Raw genomic sequence first — 22584 nt, forward strand, 5'->3', positions numbered from 1 at the left:
AATCACATAATGATATTCTCAATAGCTTTAATGCATTCCCTGACCCAGAAAATGTATATTTTGACACCAAGATTGACCTTCTAAGTGGCTTGGAAGCCGAGATATTTGCACTTATAGATTTTACATGGCGGCTACCTTGGAAATCCAAGATGGCCGATATCGGTCATCTTGATGAAGTGGCTCCCACCAAAAATTGAAAGCTATGGTGATGTAGAGCACATGGAAAAAATGTGGTGCTTTTGTCCGGCGCGTCCCCATTATGTTCAAATATGGTCTTAAGCCACCGCACTAATATGCAGGATTAGAGAGCTGTCAATGTCTAGTATTAACAGACTGAAGCTCAGCTTCTACCCCAGGGTCATCCAGGCCCTGAACACAGCAAAGACCTAGGTTCTAGGCCCTGGACAGTCTGGACGGATTGATGGCAGCTGCTGGATTGAAAAAATCAGGTGTAGTGCTGAGGCACAAATGTGTACATTTCTAGCCTGCAAACTGCGACACTTTAAATGAATGTGCAATAACACTATGTGCAATATGACAACCCTAGTAATTTTATCTGTACAGTATAGTATAGTGGATAGTGTACATAGCCTTTATTTATGTAAACCAGCTCCTTTCCCTTCTTGTTTTTTTTTTCTTCCCTAGCACCAGGGGAGCCACCCCTCCCAAATTTCGTTGTTTGGTACCTGTACTATAGCAATGACAATAAAGACCATAAAGACCATTCATTCATTCATTCATTCATTCATAAACGTTGCATTTGCCTCTGGAGTCTGCTATTGGTGTCTGTCAACATGAGGACCAAAGAGACATTATTGAAAGTCATGGAAGCCTTTATGAGGCTGAAATATCAGAAAAGTCAATGGAAACATGGAAAAGAGGAACATTTGAGAGGAAGCAAGAGGAACATTTGGAGAAAAAAGGATCTGCCATCAGATAGTGTTTCCATACGACTGTCTCCATTCTATGCTTATCACACACATGCTGTATGCCCATTTGTCGACTAGCCCACATCACTGATACTGTAGCATTCCTATTAGAAATAATAATCACAGAGGAGACCTATTAGCCAGTTGTTTAATCAGCATAGACCTTTCCACACAGACATGTTTGGGTCTCACAACCTTCCTCTACACGTCTCAGCTGTTGAATTGGAACAAGGAGAGGAGATGATGGTCAACTTCGCTGCCTTGATCCACATTTACCACACGTCCATTGCCTGTCGTGGCCATACTGGCCTCCTCCCTGCCCTAAGGGTAGCCCTAAGCCGGTGTTTACACTGGCGCTAAAGCTCTTGTTGCAAAATCACTTTATTCTGGTTGACAGCAGCCGGCCCTCCCAGGTGTGAGCTTCTTTGTCCAGCTGCGTTTTCTCTCCTCCACAGGGTCTGTTGTCCTTGTAAGCCCCCTGTCTCCCCCCCCTGTCCCCCCCCCCCCCCCCCCCGTCGCACCTAAAAGGACCTTCAGTGAGCTAACACAGTTAAATCCGTCAGCAGACATTCTTGGATTTAATTGGGACTGAACCACAGTGTACTCTTTTGGTGGGTCAGAGAAACCTGAATAGTTTGTAACCTGTCCCATCTCTGGTGTGGTACTTTTACTCCAGGTTTGACTCCAGCGACCTGAAGCCCAGCAGCTCGCTCTCTCTGGAGGAGGACGAGGGCTTCAGCGACTGGACCCAGCGCCTGGAAAGACGCAGGCAGCAGCGTATGGAGGAGCTCGGCCAGGGCACAGAGGAGGAGGACACGGCTGTGAACGGAGCCCCCACGCTCTCACAGAAGACCCTCTCCGCCAAGGCCACCCTCTCCACCTCCACTCGCCTGCAGAGACAGCCTAAGGCGGAAGAAGAGGAGGAGGAGGAGGAGGAGAAGAAGTGTGCACAGAAGGAGTGTGAGAGAAGGAGAGAGTGTGAGGAGGGGGTGCTTAGAGAAGAGAGGGTACAAAGGGAGAAAGAGGAGGCCGTGAAACAACGGGAGGAGCAGATGAGGTTGCTCAAGAAGAGAGAGGAGGACCAAATTCCAGATGCTGAGGTAAGGGTTCTCTTATGCATCACTGTCTGTGATCTTCCTTTTAGTTATAGGCCAAATATGTGCGGAACCGTATATACGGTACATCCAAATCTCATAACAGACATGGAAATTGTTATGAATGAATGAATGAATGAATGAATGAATGGTCTTTATTGTCATTGCTACAGTACAGGTACCAAACAACGACATTTAGGAGGGGTGGCTCCCCTGGTGTTAGGAAAGAAAAAAAACAAGAAAAAAACACAAGAAGGGAAGGAGCTGGTTTACATAAATAAAGGCTATGTACACTATCCACTCTACTATACTGTACAGATAGACGACTAGGGTTGTCATATTGCACATAGTGCAATATTTCAGTAGTCTAATGTAAGATACTGTATAATTTGAGCAATGTAAATATTGATCAATTAACCTGGTAGTTAATAACAGTAGTGTATTAGGCCTATCACTCAAGATCAGTGGTAATACAATTTGTATCAATTCACACATGGGTTACACATACCGGTCCATTTCAGCTAGCTTATTATAAATATCAAAGTGGTGACATTATAGATGGCATGTGTGACAGATTCAACAAACCGATTTCTATTTCGCTAGTTAAGTAGGCTTGTGAGGAGCTACAGTAGCAACAATAATCGATAATAGCTCGTGAAAAATTAGGCGGCACATTTTAGCTGATTAATTAATTTAACATCTGGGGGGCACATGGTTTTGTGTCCCAAAAGATTACACAACTACTTTAAATCAGTGCTCAGTTGAAGCAGAATTACTCTTGAGATGTGTCATGTAATCCTTCTTTTCACTTCCAGGTGAAAGAGAAGAAAAAAGAGGTGTCGAAAGTCTCGTACACATCCAAAGTGTTCATGCATCAGGAGGCGAAGCCTAGCAACACCAATGGAGATGCATCGAAGGAGGAAGTGACATCATACACAGTCAAAACTAAAAGGACTCCCAGGTAGCAAGCCATGGTTTATTATAGAGATGGAAAGCTAGGGGTGCTTAGGTGGCGTAGCGGGTTAAGTGCTGACCATGTAACCGCAGGGTCCCCGGTTCGATTCCGGCCGGGGACATATCCTGCATGTCATCCCTCCTCTCTCTCTCTCACCCATCCTTCCTGTCTAAATCTTCACTGTATCTGTCAAATAAAAAAATAAAAACATATGAGTGGGACTGCCCCACTCAGAAAAAGTAACTTAAAAAAAAAAGATGGAAAGCAGTTCAGATTTACCTTGAATTGAGCATTTGTGCTTGATTCTCAGTCCTGTTTCATTAAATAATGTTTTGGTAGTGAGGATGAGGGATATGTCTTTCATCAAATAATCTGTCTCTTTTCCTCATCCAGTCAACATCTCTCTTCCCCTCCCTCCAAGCAGGGCAGGGATCCAGGCTGAGGAAGAGGCAGAAGTGATCTTGGAGACGGAGCAGAGGCTGGAGAAGATCAGGCGCGGCCACCAGGAGAAGGAGAGCCACGAGCTCCAGCAGCTGAAGCACAGGCAGGTGGAGGCCGAGCAGGAGCTAGAGGAACTCAACAGGAGGAGGGGGGAGAGGCGCAGGGTCAGGGACGAGGAGGACCACAGGAGGGAGGAGGAGGTGCAGCAACGTCTGGCCAATGAGGAGGTGACCGGTCTAAACTCGAGCATTTGACACATGACCATGCAAACATACAGACCAACTATATGTAAAAGCAACTATATGTTGTAAAAAAGTCAGCACTCCACTAAAAGAAGTACTCCATTAATGCCTCTTAGATGCGTCGGTACGTGTGATAGACGGTTCTGAATCTCTGGGTGGCCCGTGTTTCACAGGAGGGGAAGAAACGCATGAAGGGGGACATGGAGAGGAGGAGGCTGGAGGCGGCAGAGAGGATGAAGACACTGAGTACCTCCGTTGTGGATGGAGATTTGGCGTTCAGCCCACTCAGTCCAAAAAGCCCCACCGATAAGGTAACACTCCTGTTTCCTCTATTCCCCTGGTTTGTCGTTGCCTATGCTCCGATTTCATATTCTACGATCTCTCAGTGAAGATGATACCTTTGATAAGAGTATTTCTCACTATCTTCTGTGTTCTATGTTGTAAAAAACAAAAAACAAAAAGGTAATGCAATATGATCCTGTATCATCTTTACAGACCATGCATACAGTTTAAGTCTGTAAGTCGCACGTGTGTGTTTTAAATGACAGCATTTGATGACCACAGTGCATGAGTTGTTTACAGGTCACATCTATGTATGGGTTTGCATTGGTGTGTGTTTGAAGTGTGCAGCATGTCAGAGACAAAAGCTGCTTTTAAGTCGACCAGAGTTCACTTTCTTGTGCTAGTACCACCCCACCTGTATAGTGTTCATTTGTATCAACAGCATGTCCATGTATCAATACCGTACCTCCAGGAGAAGACATATACACAGTTCCCTTGGTGATCTACATTGTTGATCTGTTTGGAATATTATGCGTCTCCCCACTTGCACTGTGTGAAATGTGTATTACAATGAGTCATTCTCCACGATGAATTGTGGGTTAATTTGTCACGTACTAGTGTTGCATGTTATGCATTTATATTCTGTACAGTGGAGCACAAACAGAAACTTGTGTGAAATGTGTCAGATACATTCAGAAGGATTCCAAATCCATTCAAATCTCATTTGCGTAAATTAATACTAATGTACTTACCACAGTCGTGCTATCAGTCTGAAACTGTTGAGATTCTTCAATGACCCTAGATGACCCCTTTACAGCTGCATGCCATTACTAACACCATAACCCAACAAGCCTCTGTTACTTGCTTGGCTCAGCTCTGCATCCCGAAGATCATATGATAATTTAATGGATTTCTAACTCAGCAAAGTAAAAAAATCAGTTACCTTCACTTCACAAAAGCGTAACAAATTCAGCTACTGCATGAAGTTTCTATCTCCTCCTTATCTTATCCTATTCTAAACGGCTGTCCTCTTCGGGTATGTGGTTGCTGCTGTGGGGGTGTTTGGGGGGCCTGTGTCCTTGGTGTGAGCATCATGAGCATCCCTCTGCTTGTGTATGTCATTTCAGAGAGAGGATGAAGAGGGTTTGACAGAAGAAAATACATGCTTGGTGAGTGGGGGGGGAAAGGCTATACTCTTTGATTCAGGTCCAGGGTTTTGAACTGGAACATAAGGGATCCTTTTGTGTGCGTGGAACCAAAGCCTGTGAGCATGCTCGGTGGTGGACCCCAGTATGACCCCTCTGGCAAGCAAGCAACATTTTGACCCTGCCCCCCAAATAACTCTTGCACACTGACTCATTACTATTTTGATGACTGAGACTGCAGATGGATTCAGCTAACTTGAGACTTCCTCACCCCTTGATTTCATTCTCATTATGCCTTCAGTTGGATTGAACAGAGGGTATCTTGAATCTCTCGTGATGATAAGAACTGACAGATACAGACAGGTGGTGAAGCATGATATACTGTAGACCATTGCTCTGTTTCACTTGGATGAAATATCTGACGCCTCAGGTCAAACGCAGAACTGTAATTAACATCATATTGATCATAAGGTTCCCCAGTCTGAACTCAATCAGTGACATGGACAACTTCCATTCTTACTCAAGACATCGCTATCTTTTTTCCAGATAACGGAGAGGAAAGAGTCCTTAAATCGATCGTTAAAGAAAAGGTGAGTATGCGAAGCAATTGATTAATAACACAAACAAACAAATTCCACGACCCTTTTTGAATTGTAGTGTATACCCCCGCCCCCCAATGTTGTGTGCTACGGTCCACTGACTGGGCCCCTTTGCAGACTGAGAGTTTGAGTCTGAGGCAGAAAGGCAGTTGTGCCGGGCTGCTAAATGGCTGGTGTCGGAAAGTAAACATAGACAAAAGAGCCAGCGGTGACCTCTTCGCGTTCTCAGTGCATCACCTTTGTCAGACGTGATTTATGGCTCGGGTTAACTCTGACCAGATGTGAAGGTTGTGTTTTCTCTGGTGGCTGGTGAGCTATAGCTCTGGACTTTGTGGTGTGGCTCCGTGCAGTCTGCAGTAGTAAGTTATCAGTGTTAAAGTTTCATATGGAGGGCTGTGAGAATAAGAATAACAACTCCTTGTCCAGGTGTGAGATCTGGGAGAGTTTAGCGTGATCATGTTTAAGGCTGTTTTGTTCAGGACCAAGTGAGGCACAAGGTGTGAAACATCTTTGATGTGGGCGTTACGCTTCAGTTGGGTGTAGAGAAGTGTTAGACCAAAATTAGAAAGTGATGGATGGAAATTTTACCTATTCACTTTTACTGTCTCCTCTCATGCAGACAGCATGATGTCAGTCCACCAATCCAGCATCTCGGTCTTTGTAGAACAGGATCTCCAAAGGATGATTTGTGGGCCACGTTTATCATGTTAAAACAATTCCTCCAATGCCTGAAGAAGCTACTAAATGTCCATATACGTATATCACAACGCTCACACATGCCTTTCATGAGAGGTCTCTCCTACAAATATAAACAGATTGAGGATCTGTTCACATCTGTTTGTTTTTGTGCCTATTGTATGTATTGTATGTCTGAGATTAGGCCTCTGTGTAGCATGTTTGGACAGCTGCTGGTCAGGGAGTCCTTGGCTCAGGGTCTCAGTGTGGTCAGCGAAGCTTATTTAGACCTGAAAGATTGCGTTGACAGAGAATCCTGTCCACTCTCTCAATAGCAGCACAGATTCAATACATTTTTACCAAGGGGCAAGTTGGTACATCGTACCTACTACTACACTAAGGCTCGGTTGTCTAAGATTCATCACAGTGTATCACCAGCCTGTGACAGATAGTCAGCAATCTCCCGCGAACCTTATACACATGTTCTGGCTTTTCCCATCCCTACATAACTATTGGACAGAGATCCTTTAGGGTACTATGATACCCTTTCAGAGATAATTGGGGGCGGGGGGGGGGGGGTCTCCCCCTCGTTGCTTTCCCAGAAAGATGTCCAAGACAGATGTCTTAGCTTTTGTCACCATACTGGCTAGAAGATTCATCTTGACCAATGGGAAATCGACTGTATCTCCCTCTCATACCCACTGGATAAGAGATATCCTTTATTTTCCTAGATTGAAATGGAAAAAATCGGACTTTCATTAAGTGGCTCCTCCAATAGATTTGGGACATACAGAGGATACATTGCCCACTCATACCTGATTGAGGCAACCCTTGCGGTTTGAAGGGGGTTCAATATTGTGTTTGTTGTGGTGTGGGTGATATGCTGCTCTACTGACTATTAGTGTCCATTACTGACATGGTTCACTACTAGCTGACTGATGGATTATTTTCTTTTCTTTTCTTTTAATTCCTCTGTTAATGGTTATTTTATTTTGTCAGTTTTTTTTGTTTTGTCAGTCTTTGTAAACATTTTGGGTGTTTAGTATTATGTCTACTGGCATTTTCTTATGAAGTCCTTTCTATGGAGTTGATTGATTGATTGATTGATTGATTGATTGGTTGAGTTTATTCAAGGGTGGAGTAAAAAACAGTAATTCAAGGGATGACATGTGAAAGTGTGAACACTTATTTCCAACATGGTCCTTTGATATTAACATACAAGACAACAATAACATCAAACAATCATTAAATAAAACATTACCCCCCCCCCCCCCCCCAAACAAAGGGATTAGGAACTTCTAGGAAAAGTAAAAAGAATACATAGGAGGGTACTATGTACCTTTTTACTTTTTATGGATGCTTTCTTCGCATTTGTATTCCCTTGAAGTCCAATAAACAAAGTTAAGTAATAATTGTAAAGGGATTTGACCTGGGGGAATCACAAACCTCAGTTCCTCACAGCCCTGGTGGTCGGACCATGTTTTGTATTTCACATGTAGCTTTTGTTTTTGGATACAGTAACAGCTTCAAGAAGACACAGGCCCCTGTTCTCCTCTCCAAGATCGATGACAAGCTGGAGCAATACACCCACGCCATCGAGGTGAGCTCCCACCTGGTTTTCTCCCCCCCCCCCCCCCCTCTCTCCCTCCTGACAGAGGCCCCATTGATGAGGGTGATGAATGCTTTCATCGTATGACTATCCTGCGAGACTTGTCCCCTTCTCTGCTTCTGAGGTGACGCACTGTGTTGGTCTACATACCTAGGTATACCTCAGTGTCAGTGTAGGTGCCGGTGCTCTCACATTAAAGTTAGTCACCTGCTCTTAGTCAGGCCCCTCTCTGTCAAACCAGCTGTCTGCTCTGTCATTTAGGAGACGATTGATAGACGCCTCAGGGAAAGGCTTACTTTCTCATCGCTGTGGTGCCTTGAGTCATACTGATCATACTCTGTGTACATGCAAGCGAGTGTGTGTGTGTGTGTGTGTGTGTGTGTGTGTGTGTGTGTGTGTGTGTGTGTGTACGGGCGCCCGACTCTTCACCATACCTATCTCATCATAGGATTGCAGCCGTAACCCATCGTTTACGTCTTTCACATTGTTAACGTCAAGTCGCTTTGTAGATCTATTTCACACAGGACAAGTTGATGAATGTTACTTTCCTGATCCTGAGTTCTGTTAGTAAAACAGGTTTACTGTGCACTTTAGAGCTCCCAGGAGGCCAAGGCAGCCAAGCAAAGTCTGATGGACGTCTCCAGCCCACCGGAGGCTGTGGCCTCTAAGAAGAACCTGTTTGAGGCGGGGGAGGTCTGGAACCAGAGCCCTACCAAGGGAACACCATCCAAGGCAAGGAAAGACCAACATACAGTATATTCCTTCAAAAACAAAAGGCCATCCACTGACTGTCATACACTTATCACCATTACAGATAGACTGTTATGGATACGAAATGTAATGCCTGGAACCAATAATCAATTGCAGATTTATGCGAGTGCTTCTGGTTTAAACAGTACCAAAAAATGTTCGTTACCATAGAGGTGATGTATATTTCTCTTACATGTTATATACATCAATGTATGCAAACCACAGTATATCTGCCTTGATACTCCTCTCTATGCAGTGATCTCAAACCTCTGTTTATAGTCTTGGCAGCAGACTCCTGACTCTCTCTCTCCCCAATGTATTTAATTACATAATCAGTTTCATCAGTTTGTGCAGGATTCTTTGAGGTAACCAGGAAGGTATGAGAGCCTGACAGGGGGGGGGCGAAAATCATAACAATCAGCCCCTCTGAGCAACAGCTGAGAGATCTGAGGGTCCGCTCTGTGCCGGGGTTTATTTTTACACTCTCCCACACAAACGTGTGGTTTTCCCTTCCGCGACCTCAGATGTATCTCATAGTATGTCACGCTACGGTGTAGTGCTGTAGTGTTAACTGCGGCTGACCTGGCCCTGAGAAAGCTATAATATGCTACACTTTCCCCTCACTACCCCAGTACCACAATGTTAATAGTGGAGCAGCCATTGTTACATAATAATACAAGGATGTAGCACAAAGACAGATAGGCCATGTTAGCTTCATAGGAGATCGGTGAGAGAATACAAGGTCATAGTTTGACTGGCAGTCTAAATATAATTGGATAAAGCTGTTCTATGACCTGTTATATGACCTCTAGGCAAAGAGGTGGTCTCTTGGGAAATGGGGAATGCTATTTTGAATGTGGCAGATTATGTACAGAGCCGGTGTGAATATGCATGTTGCTGAAATGTTTGGGTATGTCCGGCTTACCCACTGTTATAGTCTATAGTGAGTACACTATACGGTTATTATTATTATTATTATTATTATTATTATTAGTTTATAAGGGACAGGGACAGCACATGTTAATGAACATCAAGTACAAAAAAAGACAAAATGTAAACATGCCGGATTGTAGCGGAAATGCTCATTGACACCTTGTTGACTGAGCTGACATGTTGCTGTGTGTGTGACAGGACGCTGAGGGTCTGAAGGTGGCCGTGGCAGACCTGATCACACAGTGGGTGAAAGGGGGTCCGGACGGCGGCAGCAGAAACCCCCCCTCCAGACCAGCTGTGAGTCCTTTAACACACACACACACACACACACACACACACACACACACACACACACACACACACACACACAGACACACACAGAACAGACGTGCCTTTTTTTTTACCTACTATAAGAGCCGCCTCGGGGGTCAAATTACATTAGTCTTTACAATGGGAAGCTGCTACTTACACACAACGACCACAAGTCGGTGCGCCTCATAAATTAGCCTGCCTCCTACACAGACAAAAACTGCGAAATAGCTTTATTCTAGCTTATCCTGATGTGATTTTGAATTTGATCGAGTGCAAAGATATAAAACAAGTTTTTACTCACAAGGTTAAATGACCCCACCCATGGCTGTTATAGTGTTTAACCACAGTCACTTCATGTGTCAAGCCAACACTTAACCACTGTTTGTTCTATGCTATTGAGTACGTTCTCAAATAGAAATGGGCTGAAAACACCTTTTATTGAAAGTATTTGTTACAAGTACAAAGGTGAAACCCTTTTGAGTACCCCTACTCTACTCCTCTACTTCTTTTCCCTCCTTCCCCAGTCCTCTTATTTCAACTATCTTCATGCCTTCCCTTCGTAAGGTAACTGCTCTTTCCTCTATCTTTCCCTTTTCCAAGTTAAAACTACTCACTTTGTTTGCCTCTTCATCATCAGTTTCAACGACTTTTCACAGGAGGGGAACACTTTTTATTTAGAGAGATGCTTGAAGATGTTGCCGGAGATAAAATGATGGATATTGGATGGATATTATATAATGCTGCTGATAGCATATCATTTCAATGTGTGTGCTTATCCAGGCACACGGGAGAATGTACCTGTGGTGAGACATACGTATGTGAGGCTGCCCCCTTGTGTTCTGCTTTATATTCGTGATCAGGGTTATAGGTAGGTCTTTTTGTATGGCTTGCTATGTTTGTATGTATATATGAGTTGCTGGGTGCTGTTCATTTTCCAGGACGTTAAACCTGGTGACGTGATGCAGAAAAAAAACATGTGGGAGATTATTGGAGATACATCCACTGGAAGATTAGGGCAAGGGGGTAAGGTAAGTGCATGCATATACGCACGCACACGCACACACACACACACACACACACACACACACACACACACACACACACACACACACACACACACACACACACAGACACAGACAGACACACACACACACACACACACACACACACACACACACAAACATACAGTATCTCTAAATTGGCTCCTATGCTTTTCAGGGCACACCCTCTGGTAAAAGGTACAAATTCATTGTGGCTGGTCATGGCAAATATGAGAAGATTCCCGTTGATGGTGAGAACGACGATGAATACGCCACCGAGAAGTCAGGTGAGTTGACTGGGAGTGTGCATTTGTTTGCCGCTGTATCAATATTAACATATTTTTATATCATACACAAACAGCTACTGTATATTAGATATTTTAGATAATATATAAGTATTTTGATCTCACACTTTCACTTCATCAGACAAGAGTAATATGGTTCTGCGATAAGTCTTACTTGACAATGTTTTTGTGATTTGTGTTGTGTAGTTAACGCATCCAGACCAAAAAATGCTTTCTGAAACCCCAAGTGAAAAAATGTGATGCTTAAAAAGAACATGTTGACCAGCTTTTATTGGCCAAACTTGAGGGTATGTCTGTACCTTGTCTGTCCATACCACTATGAACTTAATTCTACTGTAAACACCATTGGTAGTCCAATGACTTATCACTCATGTTATCTTGGACTAATGCCAACTTTTTTATTCTGCTGGTCCTGTGGATAAAAATGTGAACATTTATACCTGCATTAAAAACAAAATGCCAGGCAAAATTCAAAATTATTAAACAGAACCTCAGCGGAAATTATTAAGCAGAACCAAAGGTGTTAGTTTTGCCCATCAGCTTAACTATGCATCGTCTTCACTTCCTTCTCTTGTTAATATATTTAATTTTTTTAGCTCAATCATAAATAACAATAACCATTCTCCTATTCAAGCTACTTTATAAAAAATATATAGAAAATCACACTTTCTGTTAAAGTTATGCAGTGCATCTCAGATTGCAACTCATTTTGAACGTCACTCTAAACAATTTTCATAGACATACAAGAGACAGGTAAAGGATCAATGAGAGGCATCAACCTAAATCACTTTTCTTAGCTTATTTTCTGTTGTTTCCATGTTCCTTTGAATACATTTCACCGTCAGCTCTTGACCCATTTGTGTCCCTCATTTGAAAGCTGCCTTTTTGGAAACCTTCAATTTCATGTCATTCTGCTAAAGCTACAGGACTTCCATGTGCAACTCATCTGTCTGTTCAGACACATCACTGGCATCACTTAATAGTTTTAGCTCCTTCACTTATGTGGTTAGTAAAACTGCTCCACATTAATAGCTTAGCATACTTTACTTACACGCTTCTTCACATCTATCATCACTGGCCTTCACACAAGTCTCTCCCCTGTCTCCTGTCTCCTTACTTATGCCAACTATTCAACACCTACATTCTGTATATACAGTATAGCTTCCTCCCCCCTCACAATGGAGTCAGTGCTGTTTTTCAAACACGCTCTAAACTAAAAGAGCAGAAAGAAATAAGCATATACAGTCTACATAAACAACACTTTAAGAAAAGATAGCACCTGAATATCCCTTTCCTATCTGAAAGTATCAGGAAAATAGCACCATTTTGCATAATATGTTTGGAGTAAAATGATTTACAAGTGATTAGAATTTTCAGTAATATGAGTATACCTTTCAGCCCATCATTTGGTAACATTATTTCAAATCCCCTTGATGCAATTTATTGCTGGATACCCAAACACATTATAAATCAATAGCAATACTGTACTGTATACAACCTTCTCACATTTCAAGACACAGGATTGTTTTCAGTATGTGTGAAGTTGTGTGAGAGAACAGTACAATAAGGCTACGGTAATTTAATTTCTCAGGGCCCCTTCATAAACATTTAAAAATAAATATGAATAAAAACTTAACTTAAGAGTCCACAAGCACAAGTCACTGACAAGAGGTCTGAAAAAGGCTCTGAAATTACTTAAAACATTGTACACTTTAATCTCAAGAGATGAATTCTGAATTCCTTTAAGACAAATATATTTCTCTTAGCCCTTTGTCAAGGTTATGGTTTTATATATGAGAGAAAGGGACATTCAGACACATATACGTAATGTAGTCAGACAATGTCTATCATACAATCTGTTCTCCAAATACAACATTTGTCAAGTATAAAGGTCAGACCACATTCTCTATGAGATTGCAGAAAATACTTAATCCTGTTTCAAGCAGAGACTATTACACGGGACCTGTACATAATTGCTAACATTTCTACACCTGTACACAAAACTTTATTTTTTTTAAAATTTTAAACATTTTCATCTCGTTCTTCTGATCTAATCCGACGTAGTTTAAGAAGCAGCAAAACCCCTGGCTGTTCGGTTATAGTCTTTTGGTTCCTCATCTTTACCTTTGCGCCCTATAAGACCCATTTCAAACACTGTTGACATTTTTGTAAGTGGCCGTGATGCTGCCTCTCTAAGCCTTTTGGCATCAAACTTTGGGCTGAAAAGAAGTACAGGTAGTCGATGGGCGAACGCCGGGACTTCTCGTGGTGTGTCCATTTTCTCTTCCTCCTTCTTTTCCTCCTCACTTTTGTTGGCTTCAATCTGCTGCATAATGCTCTCTTTAGTGGCAAACATTTGGAAGAGGACACAATCCCACATCTTCAATGCTACGGGTGCGGCGGTTGTTGTCTCATCCTGACCCTCAGACTTCTCACTGGCCTTGTCATCCTTTTTTTCCACTTTTTCACTTTGCTCCTGCCCAGTTCCCTTGGTGGCGTCTGTCTTTCCAGAGTCTGCCACTGGAAACGCCGGTTCTTCAGGCTCCACCACCATGTGTTTCTTGAGCCGTGACCAACCACTGAGTTTAGACTTCATTCCCTTTGGCTTTTGAATCACTTTAAGAAGAGGTTCAGCAGCTCCTGGGAAAGATTCATCCTTCTGCTCCTTCTTCTCTGAGGCGTCTGATGGTGTAGACGGAGCCGGCACCACTGCTACCTTGTCTCCGTCTTCATCCTTTGGCTTAGCTGGAGTCTGAACTTCAGCAACAGGCTTTTTGGGAGCTGAGACCTTTGCAATTGGAGTTGGAGTAGTTGGCTTTGTTCCTGCTGCTTTAGCTTCAGATGCTACCTTAGTGGGACCTTTAGGCTCTTTTTGTTGTATAACGCTGGCTTTAGTCCCTGTTTCTTTTACTTGTTCTGCAGCTTTCATCATTGGAGGTATTGTGGAGGTTTTTTCAGGAGCAGAAAGAGGATGTTGAGCTTCAGGAGTTGTGGTTGTTTTGGGTTTTGGGATTCCATAAATTGGTGTTTTAACCCCCTCTTTCTCTGAGGTTTTAATCTCTGGTTTATGAGATGTTGAAGTTTTAACCTTTGATTTGTCTTGTGAAACAACAGCTTCAATCTTTGGTATTCCTGCAATGTTAGTTGGTTTGATGCTGGTCTCAACTGAAGGTACTATTGGTTCTGAGATATCTGAAGCTTGAGAAACAACAATGGTTGGAATTGTGGAGATTATTGCCTCAAGTTTCACGTCTGTCTGGGATGCTTCAGGCTTAGTCACCTCAGGCAAAGACTGTGTTTTCACAGGTAGTTCTTGGGATGGTGTTTTAGATCCTGCCGACTCTTGTACTGAGGTTGTGGATTCCTGTTGTTGAGTTGGTGACTTGGACCTCGAGATGCCAAATGAGGGCGAGAAGCTTTGGATTCCACCATGAGCGACATACGCAGCAGGAGTCAATCCATAATATGTTGACTTTGGTTTTGGGGCAACATGGGTTGGGGTCTTGGGCCTTCGAAATGCTAAGTGTGATGCCGATAAAGATGGAGATGTTCCATATGTGGGAGTCTTTGGTCTTTGAAACCCAGGTGAGGAGGCTAGAGACTTAGCAGGCTCATATGTGGGCGTTTTTGGCCTATGATTCCCAGTTGTCGGAGTCAGAGCTTTTGGCCCTTCATATGGGGGAGTCTTGGGCCTTTGATACCCATAGGCAGGTGTGGTAGGTTTTGGTGGTTCATATGTTGGAGTCTTGGGCCTCTGATACCCAACCGAGGGTTTTGTAGGTTTTGGTGTGCCATATGTGGGAGTCTTCGGTCTTTGATAGCCTAAAGGAGTTGTTGGGGTCTTTGGTCTTGTGGACTCAACTACTGGTGCTTCTTGTCGAGGAGCCTCTGGTTTTGAAATGTTGTCATGAGGTGATTTAGCAACTGAAGTATCTGCTGATGCTACTTCCAAAGTAACCTCCCCATTTGGAGTTATTGCACTGGGACCATTTGATAGTGCTTTTGAGGGCCCTGACTCAGGGGCTGTCTGGTTTTGAGAACCAGAACTGGCTGCAGTAGAAACAGGTGTTGGTGTTTTTGATCTCTGTGCCTCAGTAGTAATTGGTGCGACAGCAAATAAAAGAGGGTTGGGTTTTGATATTTCAAAAACAGGTGTTTTGGCACGGTTCACTTGATATGAGGGTGTCTTAGATCTACCTGATGAGGTTCTTGATGTTCTTGATGTTTCGGATGTTGGTGTCAAACCTCTTTGCACCTCAGATGTTGGTGTCAAAGCTCTTTTGATTTCCGATGTTGGTGTCAAAGCTCTTCTCACTTCAGATGTGGGTGTAGCACTCCTTTTGATTTCCGATGTGGGGGTTAAACTTCTTTTCACCTCATATGTTGGTGTCAAACCTCTTTTCACTTCAGATGTAGGCGTCAAATCTCTTTTGATTTCTGATGTTGCCGTTTTACTCCCGGGTATTGTGCCTCCAATAGATGATAATCCAGTGGAATCATACAGAGGGGTATCATTAAATGCAGTATAGAGCTTAATCTGAGGAACATCAAACATGGATTTGGGTGATTTCAAGGCAGGATCTTCAGCTTTAAAATGGGGACGTGGACTTTTACATTTGATCACCTGTATTATGGGTTTTATGATAGCAGGAGTGACCGTTTGAGAAAATGGAGCTGGAACTCGGATTGTCACGTCAGCAGCTGGTGTTGTCACTTCAGGCATAGAGGAAGCTGGTACAGGCGTTTTGGGTGCCACCGCAGGCACGTCTGTCCCCGGAACTGGTGAGACTCCAGCAGGTCGGGGTGGTGGTGTATATGAGTAGAGTGGGGCCACATGCTGGGGGAAAGTATGGGCTGGAGCAATATATGGCTGCGGGGAGAACCGTGTTGCTCTGCCGTATCTGGCTCCTCGGTGCGGGTAAGGGGACGGCACATGCTGATAAAGCGGCCTGACGGTGAATCTGGGGTGCTGTGTGACTCCGTAGACGTGTAGAGGCGCCTCGGGAGTTTTAGGTGGGGTTGAGTGATCACTGTGCTCTAGGTCAGGGCTTGCTTCGTTGACAGGGGAGAGGCTCGAGCGGAACGGGACCGGTGTCTGAACGGTCTGAGGGGCAGCTTTTTTCTTTGCGGTTTTCTTGAGTAGTTTCTGAAGCCGGACATTGTTCTTGCCAGGCTTGGGCAGCAAAGCTGGAGGGTACTGCTGGGCAAGCAGGCCTGCGTAGGTAGCATTGCTTAAACTGACAGCCATGAGCAGTAACCCTAACCCCCTGAAACAAATGATACATATTGTGAGACACACATTTTTGGAACTAAGATTCACCACAATATCACTCAATTCTATGCTTGATGAATTCTCCCTAAAAGCTGTCCGCCCTCATCATTGCCTTTTGTATAGATCAGTGGTTGACCATCAATTGGTTGACCATCAATACAAATCAAAATTATCATTTATAAACAATACACATGACTACATTTTTGTTTGTTTTTCAGACCTATGCCCTGGTGACTATTGATATACGTTACAAATGATGGTGCCAAGGAGTCATTTTTCTACTCAAGATGGTATAGAACACAACAACTGGTTAGTTTGTCAGCCAACCCTCTGATGACATCTAGCACTAGCAGTTGTTATGAAAACAATATTTCACACAAGCATTCAATAAATGAGTTTTTCTACCCCTTTTCATCGAGAAACCTTTGAGAACTTTTTCAGATGGTTAGCTGCTTAGTTGCTTATTTGCTGTGTTCTTTGTTTGTGTTAACTCACTTCAAACATGTCAAAGAAATGAGAATTTCTAATAAAAAAAAGTGTCATTTCATTGATAATGTCTTTTATATTTGCTTACATATCAAAAGGATCTGTCACAATTGTTTATGTATATATGAACATGATATTTTCTTTTTTTACTCACTGTGTTTATTATTATTCTTTCATTATCTGCTGACAAAAAAGATACATGAATTTACGTTGTGAATGTTTGGTAAATTATACCAGTAAATATTGACCCAACTCAAACAAAACTCAAACGTAGAATTGGAAGGGTCAAATCTGTAGGTTGGGTAAGTGTTATCACACCTGTGCCTCTTATTGGTAATATTCATTTGTTGTTTCAGTTGGAAGCTGGGGGGAGGGCAACCCCTTCTATGAGATAAAACAGATCATACAGATGTTGAGAAACTCCCTGTTTTTTGTGCATTGAAGATTAAAGTGATACCGAATTGAAACGCTAATTGTTTTGAGATAACTAAATAACCTGGATAAAGAACATAATATCTGGTTTATCACCATGCTTAATCACACATACTAACATGTACACTCTGTCCTGACATTTAACCATTATTCTGCTTTCAGTGCTGCACACTGGAGTAATTATAATACCAATGTACCGTTTTCCGTTTACCGTTTACATTTTCACCTTAAATTCCCCATTATTGTAATTCTTGCTTTTATTATTTTATTTTTTATGACCTCTCTTTTTATCTTACATGAAATAAAAGCATTTTCTACAACGAATTACATCAAAATAGTGTGATGTCTTCTGTAAGCAGTGTTTTATTTGTAAGGTTTATGTCTGACGACCGCAATGTTTATGGACAGGATGCGCCTGCCAAAGAGGCCTTAGTCTCGGTGTGTTCCTCCTGTGTAAATAAAGGTTCAATCAACATTTGCGGCAGACCAGAGTGGCAAACTGAGAGACGACATGGAAAACGAGGAGGGCAGTCAAGTTTAACACTCCCTGCAATTAAGGCCTCACAGCTGATACTGGAAGGTTCCTTGGCCTAATTTTAGGCTGAAAGCAGAGAGGAGGGAAGCCAAACCCCTGCTCCCTTCTATAGGGCCCAGGCCTGTGCAGGGTGCATCCCGTCCACTCGATAGTAAATCAATGGCCAAGACAGTACAGCAGATACATATCACATAGACAGTGAGAGCATATAAAATAATAGGTTACTGTAGTACAGCTGACCTATAGTATTTAAGAGTCTTCTAGTCTTCTAACCTTATTACTGTAGTTGCCTAACAAGGTAGAGTATATGGAAATGTGTATATAATCTGCTGCTACTAGCCTACTACATGTAATTATAACGTTATCATTGACTAAATGCCCTCTGGGATGGTTGTCAGATGTCAATGGTACATATAATGCACATTTAAATGGAAACTGTATGATGCATGTACACAATAATGATATAATTTAGGATAACTCTTACACAAAGAGAGATGTATACTACAGTTAAATCATCCAGTAACACTGAGGTCTGATTGGGCTGTGACCGAGCAGGTCTGTGCAAGCCTGGATTAAGACTGAAAGTGAACAGCATTTGACCCCATGACCTCACTGGCCATGGTCATTTGAGCAGGCCTAGTATTAATAGGTAAACACATTGTGGAAACTATTGAGTTACTATCTAGAGTATGTAAGCCTCAAATCTATTAATCCCAAATAAATGTGTTGAAAATCACCTTAATTAAAACTGACATTATGTTGTTGAAATCCACATTGTGAGGACAATGTTTCCTCACAACATGGTTTCCAACAACACAACGCTAGTTTTTTTGATAATGCAAAAGGTATGTTAAAATTCCTTTACACTTGATTGTTTTACATTGTTTTGTAGGTCTTATATCAATACTACCAACACCAACATTTTAATGTAGGCCACCCCTGACCATGTTTAAAGGGACCACACTCCTACAGTAACAGAGACTGAAACTGCTGCCCGACACATGAGAGGAGGTCATCCTTTTAAGGCCGTGGTAGGTTAGGCATTTGGAGCACCTCCAAGATGCAAGTTCAAAAGAGGAAAGGGTAATAATAGACTAGCTAATATAACCATGCACCGCACAATGGGCTCTTGGTGTCTACCTTAAGTAAAACCATTCCTCACCCAAAAACATACCATTAGTTTATGAGCTTACAGTCATACATAGGATCAGTAAAGCTGAATTCACTTTCAACATCACTGAACTTACCAGGTAATGCTTATTACCGGTGACCAACACACTCCGGACCCGGAGTCCCCTTAAAATAACAAAAGGGGGGGAAAAACATTAGAAATTGTGAGCAACCTTGTATTTTAGCAATAACTAAAAAATATATATAATAAAGGTTATATATATATATTGCAGGAGTATAAGGGCAATAAGTATAATAATATGTGTCTAATATTCACCCTAAATGCATTCAAATCACACATAACACACACTTGTACATAACGTATATAAGCCTACTTCCGATTTCCGATTCCGGTTTTATGTTGCATTGAAAATCCCTTTGCTCTCCAAAGACATGTGAAATAGCTAGTAACAACGGGGCTACAGCCTGTTTAGGGGGCTGGCTCCAAACACCTGTTTCTGGGCTGCACTTGTCAACGGCATAAACAAGTCACTATGAGCTGGCTAAAGCATAAAATCTTAATTGTGGTTTGTTTACCTGTGTGACTGCTGCTTGGGGGGCGGCCGGCTGCTACCTGCTTGTCCCAGCCGGGGAGTGTCAGAGCGGGAGGCTCATGTTGAGCTCAGCTATACCCCCCTTCCTACAAATGGACCTCCATGGCAAGTCCAAAAATAAAATCTGAGCCCTTTGCTCAGAATGTACTCCGTCGCGACAGGGCGCTGCGACCATCAGCGAGGCAGGGGGCGGCCACAGCACCTTAGATATCACCACCACCCTGTGGTGGGTGACCAGATCCTACCCTCAAGACTCGTTCAGTGTGGCGCCCCCTGCAGGGAAGTATGAGCCTGCTTGTTAAAGATTCTTGAGACTGCCAATTCTGACCGAATAGTTAAGCCAATCACAGCACTTGGGGTACAGTATGAAAAGCAACAAAACCCCTGACCTGGAGCACAGTGGATGCCTAAATAAATCAGTCCGTGTGTGTCAGGTGTCCATGAGATATTGAATGAAGGTGTACAAAACATGTTTTTGTATTGCAACTATCTAACTGTATTACTATGAGAAGCTAAAAAGGAAAAAAATATTCTCAGCACTGTTATGCTACTCAGCAAAGTAGGCCTTTGGGCACTAGTTAGACTCATTCTCACTGGTACAGAGTGGCGGCCTACAGCCACACTGATCATTGAGTGTTTATGAGCTTTGATGAGATGATCCTGGTCAAGGCATATTTCGAGACTGCTTTAAGACCTGATGGTTGATTCAGCAAATAATGTAGCCTACACAGTTGAGATACACAGACCAGTTCAGGTTCCTGTCCTCTTTTGACTGGGTTATACTATATTATGTTTATGTGTCTGAGCTCCCTCGCCCATTAGAAAAGGCACAAGACCCTAGCCCTATCACTGCCTCACTGACATTCTTGTCTTGTCTTGCTCCCAGACCCTGGGTTGATTCTGCTTGCCTCATGTGATCACAAATATAGCAACAGGGCGTCTTGGCTGCCCCTCTCCAAAACTTGAGCCTCCCTCATTACCACACAATCCATCCATCTCCTTATTCAGTGCCGGGGCAGCTAAGACGTCGACGTCCCCTACCGCGGCCTCGCCTCCAACGCCGTCTTGGCCAATCGGGAGCCTCCGTGGATCAAGTGTCACCTATAACAGAAGGACATAATCAGCGTGGTAAGTTTGCAGAACCTTACAGCCAGTCTCAGCCACCAGGGAGCTCACTTCTTTCAGCTTTGAGGTAAGAGAGAGAGAGAGAGAGTGTGAGTGAGTGAGAGAGTGGTTGAAAGAAAGAGGGTGAGTGAGACAAGAGAAGGATCAAGTGTATATGTAAAGAGCTCAGGGACCCCTTGCCCCCTTCCAAGAACAGCTGAATCCACACATGCAACACCACTGTCACTGTGTTGGAACACTCCAGAGAGTGTGAATCAGAGGCTGCTCCATAGTGTTGTTGGAGTCAGGGGTGAGATGGACCCATCAGGGAAATAGACAGGAATGATGGGAGGCTATTGTGCTATTATACAGCCAACACTCAGGCTTCTCCCAAAGCTTCCCACTTAATCAATAGAGGGTGTCTCTTCTGGCTTTGTTTATGTTTTATTTATTTCTAGAATATGAGTATCGGTGTGCTTGTGTGGGCTTGTTTTAGTGTCTGAAAAGGTATGTGTTTGTTGTTGCTTTGGGTTTTGTTCTTAGAGGTTGATGGATTATGCCTTGAAAATGGCTTGGTCTTCTTGGCACTGTAAGGTCAGTGAGTGTGGCCCGGGCAGGCCCCTGGTGTGTTTCTGTCAGTCCCAGAATACTCATCAGTGTCAGTTCATCAACCTGGGATTTACTGATTGCTCTCTAATGCTTGTAGCTATGCTGTGGAGCTGACCCAATGGTTTCAATTCTAATGAAGACAACGAGGATGGACTCTGTATATGCTTGGAACTACCTCACAGCCGAGAACAACAGTGTTAGTTAGCACAGTATCTGACTATAGCACTCTGACTATAGTGATCTTGCGAGCAGATAATGGATTCAATATGTTGCATTGTTGTTGTTTTTACTTTTTATTTATTATAACAATAAGTTATTATAATAATAATAATAATATAAGTAATATAGCAACATGGTATCAGGGAGAAATGGTTCAACAGCCTCTGTGAGAAATATGCCCAGATAAGGAAAGGAAATGGGATTTAGGGATACTATTCCAAGAGAAAGAATCTGATCTGGGGCTTGGAAATTGGATGCTGGACCATTTCTCAAAGATATTTGCAGCTGTCTGCTTTGGAATAGTTCTGATGTGTGAGGCCTCCTTGGTGGGCTCCTGGTTATAGGGGTTGTGGTTTACAAATGCTAAAGCTAATGACTAAGTTTGGCCTACAAGTGAGAGAATGCATTTAAAAATGTTGTTAAAGATCTCAGGCACCATGTTTCTAAAAATAAATGTTTTTAACACCTATGTTGGCAAGAGGAATTTTACCAAGCAGTGGGTTAGGCTGAGGGCCATATAACTTGACCTTTACCGACATGAACCTCACAGCCAGCGGGAAGAAAAAGGAGCATTGACATGAATCTATGTTTGGCTTGTCTTCTCGCTTATCGTCTGAGAAGCAGAATTAGGAGTGGTTCAAATTTCAGTTTATTTTCTAACGCTAATTTTAACACAATCCACTGTTTTGGTCCTGACTATATTAAATATATCTCTATGCAATCACCCCTACCACAATTTGTTAAGAATGTTCAATATTATCTAGTCTTGAGTTTTTGTGAAGTATGATCTAAGCAGGTTGGGGGTTTGGTAAGGGGAGGTGAAATTCTAGAAGTTAGCAACATAATCTCATGCTATAAATAGTTACTAGCAGCCAGTGTGGGATCTTTGCTG

General features: G+C 42.8%; 1 protein-coding gene across 2 annotated transcripts in view; it reads left to right on the forward strand.

Moving 5' to 3' along the window:
• Nucleotides 1-17814, forward strand: part of lsp1a (lymphocyte specific protein 1 a) — a 32437-nt gene extending 14623 nt beyond the window's left edge. Inside the window, exons 3-14 of one of the 2 annotated variants that reach the window (XM_080538911.1) lie at nt 1606-2029; nt 2839-2984; nt 3400-3646; nt 3835-3972; nt 5071-5112; nt 5635-5678; nt 7881-7962; nt 8566-8703; nt 9853-9951; nt 10905-10994; nt 11185-11293; nt 16802-17814. In XM_080538911.1, coding sequence (XP_080395037.1) covers nt 1606-2029; nt 2839-2984; nt 3400-3646; nt 3835-3972; nt 5071-5112; nt 5635-5678; nt 7881-7962; nt 8566-8703; nt 9853-9951; nt 10905-10994; nt 11185-11293; nt 16802-16824 — 1582 coding nt within the window. In that variant the 3' untranslated portion in view covers nt 16825-17814. The remainder of the gene's footprint in view (nt 1-1605; nt 2030-2838; nt 2985-3399; nt 3647-3834; nt 3973-5070; nt 5113-5634; nt 5679-7880; nt 7963-8565; nt 8704-9852; nt 9952-10904; nt 10995-11184; nt 11294-16801) is intronic. The other variant, XM_080538912.1, reaches the window with a different exon arrangement.
• Nucleotides 17815-22584: the final 4770 nt, after the last annotated feature.

Source organism: Nansenia antarctica, assembly GCF_963989245.1.
Source record: "Nansenia antarctica genome assembly, chromosome: 9".
In the NCBI taxonomy this organism is placed as follows: domain Eukaryota; kingdom Metazoa; phylum Chordata; class Actinopteri; order Argentiniformes; family Microstomatidae; genus Nansenia; species Nansenia antarctica.